The sequence below is a fragment of the Gobius niger genome (assembly GCF_951799975.1).
Source record: "Gobius niger genome assembly, chromosome: 4".
Taxonomy (NCBI): Eukaryota; Metazoa; Chordata; class Actinopteri; order Gobiiformes; family Gobiidae; genus Gobius; species Gobius niger.
In genome coordinates, this window is record NC_136855.1 from 10899646 (window position 1) to 10908832 (window position 9187).

The 9187-nt window shown below is 39.1% G+C and overlaps 1 protein-coding gene across 1 annotated transcript; it reads left to right on the forward strand.

Annotated features, from left to right (window-relative positions):
- Positions 1-5010: 5010 nt before the first annotated feature.
- On the forward strand, positions 5011-6737 carry tssk6 (testis-specific serine kinase 6; the record flags this gene model as incomplete). Its single annotated transcript, XM_079555463.1, has 2 exons — positions 5011-5253; positions 6072-6737. 2 exons carry the CDS (start codon positions 5011-5013, stop codon positions 6735-6737), a joined length of 909 nt encoding a protein of 302 aa, XP_079411589.1.
- Positions 6738-9187: the final 2450 nt, after the last annotated feature.

The window sequence follows — 9187 nt, forward strand, 5'->3', positions numbered from 1 at the left end:
GTGCCACGGGGCGCCCGGGCTGTGAAGTGCTGTGTCCGTTCGGTTGCGACTGGTCCCGGTTAGCGTCATGGGAGTTGACAGGGCAGCACTGGCAGCCATAAAGGCCGGATTCACTCGGGTTTCGTGCATCGCTGGGCAGAGGGAGGACAAACAGAAACTTTGTGAGACATTTGGGACTTTAGAGCTCATTTCTCGTCATACCTGAATATGCTTTGGGGGAAGTGAGTTTTGGGCAAATATATGATGGAATTAATTCTCATCACAAAACATGTTTTTCCCCTCCACTATCAGACTCATGAACATAATAACCTGCTCCGGCCATGTGCACTGCTCTTGCACTATGTGGTACGTCCACACTTATGTCTGCTGCCAACACTCAAAGTGCATATGACAGGTTTTAATGCTGTTGAAAATATGACTTATTTAGAAGAGCAACATCAGTTGCAAGTTCATCAGTTGCATAACTATCCTTTTATTTCTGTGAAGCAGCAATTTCAATGAAGAAATGTTGGGCAGAAAAGTTATTTTTATTTGAATTTTTTTGAGCGGCTGACAGGAAGCGACATAGATGATGGTAAAGTTACATTTGTTTGTTAAGTGATGATGTCATGGCTCCACTTCCAGGTCCAACAGAGCTTTAGCCCTATTCACTATAATGGGATTTAGCTGATTTTAACTGCTGTAGAGCCGACTACAAGGCTCTTTATAAACATCTGATCACGAAGAAGCATTACATTTACTCTGTAGAAATGCTTTTCTGGCTTTAATCATCAAATTATTTTGCAGTCTAATTTATATATATATATACATAAAAATATCTTCATTTTGCCAGGAGAAATGATGAGCTATATTGTTTGAGTTTGGTGTAAGAGATTTTGACTTTTCATGTGCTGTTATTTCAGCAGGAGATTCAGATATAGTTGTGTTTTTTGCAGTGAAGAATCTTATTATTGTGTGTGATGTCACACTTAACCAACACATTTACTTACATGGTTGCACGGCAACAGCTGTAAATTGTCCAATAAGGAAGTGAAACTATAAACATCACAAAAGAAAGCTGGGTACATTTTATAGCAAAACTTTAAATATAATTGTTTTAACTATGTTTTAGCAAAAATTGTGTCTGTGTCATATGCACTTTAATCCACCATTCACGCTGTTGTTCTTTTCTATCATGTTTAATTTTAATCTACTTTATTCATTCCCTTATCTCAGTTTTATGTTATTTGTATTTATTATATGTTTCATGTTGCACGATTGCTCCAAAGAGAGTTCCTAGTTTGTGAACCTGTTCACTGACAATGGCAATAAAAACAATTCTGATTCTGAACTGACATATATTCACAAATACAAAAACATTGGATTAACATTTGTTTGCGTGTACATTTTTGTATAAGACGATAATCTAAGAAAGCAGAATATGCTCCACTTTCTTTCCTGATTACACACCAAAAAACAGTTTGTAATTGAAATTAAAAAGACTCTCTCTCTCTTTTCAAAATCAAAGCACCAGTCTCCCATCAAGTTCATCTGTGCTAATGCCTCCAGCTCAGTGAACTCCAACTGGGCTGTCAAAGTTTATAGTTGACGACACAAAACGATGCATCATGATAGAACAGTTTTGCATTGTTTTGGAAAGCGACTATTCCTTTTATTATTCTTATTCTTATTCAAACATCAAACTTTACTTGTATTAATAACTTTCAAGGTTATGAGTATTTTGACATTATTCATTGTGGAGTGTGTCATTTGAGAATCACATTTAAAGTGGTTCTAGGACTAACCCACGTTAAAACACAAAACAAACGGGAGGGGGAGGCCTCTTCAATTCATACCTGTATTTTGAAAGAGGTCTCCAGCATTCAAAGAGCCGTCAATAAAACGGTTCATCCTCAGTGTTTAGAAATAGCAGCTTTTTCAACAAATTGTGCATAAGATTCGGGAACTTTGAAACTGATATGAAAAAAACCAAAACAAAAAAAAAAACATACAAAGCAAGAATCATTGACTAAAACAAAAAGCAATGATTTTGTGGGTTCAGGGATGAGGCCAAAAAAGATTTTTGTGCAACTCGGCGTACTTTTATTTACACTTGTGATGTTAAACCTTCCTATTATGTCCCGGCATCTTTCCCGTTCCAAGGCCACATGAGATGTCAGTGAGCCCTCTTAATGCTTTTAACACGCTACGCCACGGCAGCTCCATAGAGGCTCCTTTCTTTTCATCGGCCCACCTGTAGTCAAGGTGCGAGGCAAGCTAAAAGTAAACGTGAACATGAGATGAATAGGCAGAAGAGTGAGTGAGTGAGAGAGAGAGAGAGAGAGAGAGAGATGGACAGAGGAGGAGGAGGAGGAGGCAGGTAATCACTTTAAGATAATGGTTTCCTGATGTTGAAATAGCGCTACATGACACCGGCCGGCACAACATCTGGGCTCAAAAACTGCATGTGAAAGAGGCCGGAGACTGAGTTCGAGAGGATTTGTGTGCGTTTGTTGCCACCTATTGGTCAAAATGTTTTTATACTATTTCACTTTTTGAATAGCTGTCACAACAGACATGGCTTTAGCACAAGGCAAGCCTCTAATACTAATTTTACTTTGCCTCGGCCAAAATCTAATGCATTAAAAAGTACATTTATATACCGAGCCATCTCACACTGGAATATGCTGCCTCAGGAAATTAAGAGACTAAAAAAAAAATCATCTTTCTTTTAAAATAAATCGAAAGAAATATGTAATCAGTCAAATACAAATAAATAACCTGACTTAATGTTGCTTTGTAGTATTGTAATACACCTTGTTTTGTTTTTTTCTTACCTCAGTTATTGAATTGAATGAGGAACTGTGTATTGTCGATGTGTGTTGTATAAATTACCCTTTGACTGTATAATGTCTTTTGAATGAGAATGGACCCCAGGAAGAGTAGTCTTTGCGTTGGTAAAGACTAATGGGGGATCCTTAAATAAAGAAATAACAGGCTTTGGTCAAGCTGTAAAACAGATTGATTCAGGAAATGATGAAAGCGATCATAATAAAAGGCTTGTGATCATGTGATTGCATAGCCGGGTTTAAGTTCACCTGTTAACCGAGCGCATTTTCTCCAGTTCAGTTAAATCTAAAAGCTTCTCGACTGGAGGTTATACAGCCTATAGGTCACGTGTAACTCTAAAGACCAAGAAAAAACTGATCGTAAACTTTTTTTGATCGCGTTGTCACCGCCTTTTTGTCACATTTTTGTCCTTTTTTCTCGCTTTCTTCATTGCTTTTTGATGCTTTTTCGTCATGTTTTATTGTGTTATTGTTGCTTTTTTTCCCCGAGAGGTTTTTGTTGCTCTTTGTTCACTCGTTTGTGGCTCGTTTTCTTGCTGTATTTTCATCATCTTATCTTTCAGATTTGGGTAATGCCAAACTCAGTTCAGGTTAACCAAGTGCATTTTCTCCAGTTCAGTTTTACCCAAATAGGCCGCAGTAACGCCTCTAAACCGATCTTTTTCCTCACATATTTTTCTCCATTGCTTTTTTGTGTTTTCGTCACACATTGTTGTCACTTTTTTGTCACATTTTCTGCTCAGGTGGGGGTTAAAAGTTAAAAGTTGACATCTAAACCCCCACCTGAACCGAGCACATTGTCTCCGGTTTGTCTAGTCAAATATAAAAGCTTTGTGATTTAAAAAAAGCGACGAAAAAAATCAGCTTAGATGAGTTTTGGAGGTCTTAGCTTTCAAATGAGGCGTTACTCTGGCCTGGAGGCTGTGAGCTTTTAGATTTGGGTAAAACTGAACTGGAGAAAATGCACTTGGTGAAGGCGAGGCTAAAGTTAAATTGGTATAGTTTCATCCCTATTACCTGTAGAATGTGGCAACAGAATGAAAATCACTTTTTATTCGAAATTAAAAGAAAAATGTAGTTGTATATTTATATTTACTCTTCAAGTAGGTATACTTTCAGCACTAAACCGGGATTATTTTCTTATTTCCGGACTGGACTAAACCAGAACCTAACCCAGACAAAGCTCTAGTGACAAACTGGATTTACATAAAAGAAAAACCCACTCTTAATGCCATACTGCTTTCAAATTATTTAGCTGCTCTATTCAAATGACTACAACACTCAAATATTCCCTTGAAAACTAATCCATTATAATCTCGAGTCTTATTTATGGCCTTTTGCTGCCACCTGCTGGTAGATTGTGACCTATTACATCTGCAGCAGCATGAGGCTTCAACAGGGAAGAATAAGAATATGAATGCTATCATCACTGTACTGCACTGGTCTATATCTTATACACATTTATCTTTCCACACACTCTGGACATATACATCACCCAATAATAGTTTATACAGTAAAGATAAGACAGATAGAAGATAAGTAAAAAGGATAAACTTAACCTCTTACTCCCCAAGCGTGTTTTTCTTCAGTTCAGCTTTACCCAAATCTAAAAGCTTCTCGACTGGAGAGCAACAGTGCGATGCCTCACTTGAAAGCAAAGACCTGGTGATCTCAACTTTTTTGTCACATTTGTGAATCGTTTTTGTCGTGTTTTCGTCTCCCTTTTTGTTGCTTTTTTGTTTCTTTTCCCGGCACGTCATTTTGTCGCTCTTTAGTTGTGTTTTTGTTATTTTTTTTGACGCTTTTCCGGCACATGCTCAAATGGAAGTTAGATAAAGCACTGAATTGTTACGGTGCTGATTGCATTCATTCCTGATAAACAAATGAATAAACAAAATGAAACATCTCTATAAAAGTCCAATCTAAAAAGAAAGAAAATCAGAATAATGTGTAAAAACATGAGGGATGAATAATAATGGCAATATGGCCGCCAAAGCTGGCCATTATTTCCAGTGGATTACCATGACAATGGCCTGTCCTCAAATCACAACAGTCACTTTCTGCAATGTTTCCAGGTCGTAGCGTTGTTATTCTTCAAACGGTAAAATGTGCTGGACCGATGCAGATACACTTGGAGCTCTTTGGGAACTTCATGAGTTTATGCACAAAGGACAAATTGTTTATGGAAAAGCATGGATTCACTTTCCAGAAGTTCCTGGGAGAGGGCAGATACGGCAAAGTGGTGCGGGCTTACTCAAACCAAAGGAGGCAGAACTTTGCCATCAAGATCATAGACGGGGCAAAACATCAAGAAGAACCCAGCTATTTGAGGAAATTTATGCCAAGAGAATTGGACATCATGAAGGCTTTGAAGCATCCGAACGTCCTCAAAACACACAATATAATTGAGCAGAGCAGCAGCAAGGTAGGAGCATGTTCTGACATTATGTTACCTTGCATTATGTTGTCACGAGGATTAAAACAGACTGTGGGGAGCTTGGATATTCCATAATAATAAATGACGGTACATACAGGAGTAACAGGTCATATATAAGCATGTGGACACTACAGTGTGTTAGATATCTATCTTTATATATTGTTTTGGCTCATTATGGACAATAAATGTTGTACACAAAGAGTTGGAAATGTTTTTACGTTTAAAGGAATGAACTGACCGAACAAACTACTACTACTACTACTAAACAGAGCAGCTAAACTGTCATTAAACTGTCACAATTATGCCTATGTTAGCAAATGTGCTCCAAATGACCCCGAAAATGTTATTTTTGCACTGAGTTCCAAAAGAATAACTAAGTAACTTGTTTACCTTAATAAATCCTTTCCGTAGTCCCTCTGGAGGTAATACAAGTGTTAATGGGGTGATTAGAGGGTCTTTCATCTGCCCTCTGGCCAGAAAACCACAATTGCAGCTCTCCTGCCTACGAGTCCGAGCTACCAATACACACTAATAGAATACGAAGAAGCTAACAGGCTAACGGGCTAGCGCAACTTAAACAGTATTTACAGCCAAGTTTGAGTGAAAAAAATGATCTCCATTGTGGAATTGGATGTACAATATCCCTCTCTCCCTTTGTCTTTTCTGTCAGTGTAGTATTTACTCTCACGGACAAATGAATAAGTGAAAAAATTAAAGCAGAAACATCTTCTGCTCCAAGAAAAGTTAGCTACAAGTTAGGTCTGAGGAGAGGCGAGCCAAATCCCAGAAAATGTTTTGAATGATAGTTTCACAGACATTATTTTGTTGCACTTTGGCAGGTGTTTGTTGTGACGGAGCTGTGCGTGAATGGAGACCTATCCGAGTACCTGAAAGCGAAGGGTCCGCTGTCGGAGGAGTGCAGCCGCAAGTTCTTCACCCAACTCTGCGGGGCCGTCCAGTACCTCCACAGCATCGACGTGGCGCATCGAGACCTCAAGTGCGAAAACCTGCTACTGGATCGAAACCACAACATCAAAGTGTGCGACTTCGGCATGAGCAAGAGGCTGACCTACGCAGAGGGGCGCGTGGAGCTGAGCGACACCTTCTGCGGCACCAACAGCTACGCCTCTCCGGAGATACTACGCAGTAAGCCGTACGACCCCGTAGCGGCTGACGTGTGGAGCATGGGGGTCATCCTGTACAAGATGCTCTACAACGTACTCCCCTATCCGTCGGCGAACCTCATAAGGATGGTTCAGCTGCAAACGAGGAACGCCGTCAACTTCCCGGGCACCCCGACAGTCTCCCCTCCAGCCACGGCCTTGATTCAGAGCATGCTTCACCCCGACATGGAGTACAGGATAAGCGTGGCCAGCATCATGCAGAGCCCATGGGTGGAAGGAGCCCCCTCCGACAGTTGTCCCAGGAAGGAAGACGAGGGGGTTGACCAGGCAAAGGTCAAGAAGAAATGAAGTTATACAAATTAAACAGTGAAACAGTTATGTCTTTATGAGTGAATAATGGTACTTATTTATATACATTAAAAAAAAGATCTGTTTCTCATTAACACAGGAGACCATCGTCGCCCCCAAGAGTCTAATTTTCTCCTCCATAGTCAAGAAAAGCTGCTACGGAATGAAAACCTTATTGTATTATAAACATGGCAGTGCAAATGTGCTCAAAAAGGCGGTGGCACCAAGTGGCAATTTCAGTCTAAGAAACATATAAAATAGTCCCATCAGACATGTGAGAAGATTGACAATTCTTGGTAGACTTTTCTGGGAACTTAAAGGTACAATAGGCAACTTTTTTAGATTTCTGGTAAGATTTCACTGCTGATTGAACACTGCAAAAAGTAATTCACTAGACTAGTATAAACATCTCAATTTGAGCATAATAATCCAATTTTTTGTTGTTTTGACTAGTTAAGAAGTTCTTGGGCATTTGTCCTAGATTATTTCACTTGTTCTGGGATGTTTCTGACTCATTTCAATACATTTCGTCCTTATTTCAGGTCATTTTCTTTACCAATGGGGTAAGAAAATTGTTCTAATCTCATTGGCAATATTACTTTTTTATGTCAAGCGAGATTTACATTAGAACTGGTCTGAAATGTCCTCAAACAAGCAAAGTGAACTTGGTCCGATCAGGAAAAGTGTCTACATGAGTGAAAACCGCTCAAAACAAGATACATTTCCTCAATTCCAGTCATTTAAGCCAATGCTTGATATTTACTTTTTGCAGTGAACTGTCTCCATTGTCCATACATTCCATTTAGAAAAACTACCAGAGAGAGAGAGAGAGAGACCCTAAAAAAACCTGAAATAAAATTGCTCCTGTGGCCAATTGGATGGAAGGTAAAGGCGCTAAGCTAACCTCCCAAGTAGCCGCCTGGTCACTGAAAGGTCATATAAGGCAGCGCTAATATCAACTTTTTTTTTAACATAAAAAGTTGCATAGTGCACCTTTAAATTGTATATTGACTGCTAAAAAAACAGTGCAAAACATCCTGTGACCCAGTGGCACAGAATGTTTTGGTTAGTAGAACTATGCGTACCAGGTCCTGGGTTTAATTTCTGGCCTGGATCATGTGGGGTGTTATATGTGTGGAGCTTGCACGGTGTTTCGATTTCTCCCTCATATACAAATCCTAGTTTGACGAGCAAGACTGTTAGATGGTGCACACCAGGCTCTCCTGTAAAACAAAGAAAAACTAAGCTTAAAACCACACCAAATTTCACCCAATCAACAAAACTGAAATACAAGCATTTATTTTATGGCAGACATTTTCCTCATTGAAAAATACGTCATTAATACCTAAAATATGTGCCTTTGCTGTGAGCGGCTCACCTCCCCTAAAACATGACTGTAACTTTAACTTTTTTACACCCTGACCCTGTTCTTGCACTTTTTGGAGTGCCCCTAGTGACGGATAATCTCAGTGCCAAGCAGAAAACTGTTATCGAATTTATCTCAGTGTTATCTAGAAGACTAATATGACTAAATTGGAATGAAAAAAAACGGGGGAAAAAACTCCAAACCTATATTAATTTGTTACATGATATAATGCAGCACGTCCAATTAGAACATTCGAATTGAAAGGGAATCAATCAATATTAAATTATACGTTTCTGGGGTACCTTGAAGGGTGCAAGCAAGCGTGAATGAGATTGATTGAATGGCCTAAAAATATATCAATAAAAAAAGCTTTTTTTGTTGTTGTAGAATAAATGTATTCAGATGTGCAGAAGGGATAGTGAAAGCTTGAAATGAGTTTGGGCCGAAACAACATTTTGAACCGGTAAAACCAGGCACCCCAGCTTTAACGGAACAGGCCACCGTTTTTCCATACTGTGATATATTCTTACCTGAGCTTAGACGAGTTGATGCGTACCTGTGTGGTCTTTGTGCGTGCCCCGTGGAAGAGCGTGGCAGCTTCCAACTTCACCCCCGTTTGGAGCTGTAGGAATAAAGGCTAAAAGCTAACAACATCTTTGGTCGTTTTGCGTGACTGAGGGCAAAAAAATGTCTGATGTCTTAAATGTCTTTAATGTCTGATGTGTTACTGGTTTATAAATGTTGATATAACACACATATTTATATAAATGCTTAATATGTTGTGCTAAAATAAATGAATCCATGTGTAAGCCAGCTTGGAACAATAAAAATAAAAGTAATAGACTCACTCTACTGTTGTTAGAACAAAGTTAAAAAGTGATATTGATAGTGATATTTTCCCTGATAGTCCATCTTTGACATTTATTGCAGTGGAAACTCATAGCAAACTCAGAGAGAACTGTCTGCATTCGAGTTTGGGACACAAAACAATGCCAAGCGAGGACTACGCTATCTCTTTAAAAAGTGTCTGAAATCAAAATGGCAGTAGCCTCTCGTTTATTGCGCCACAGTTGAGCGGATGTTT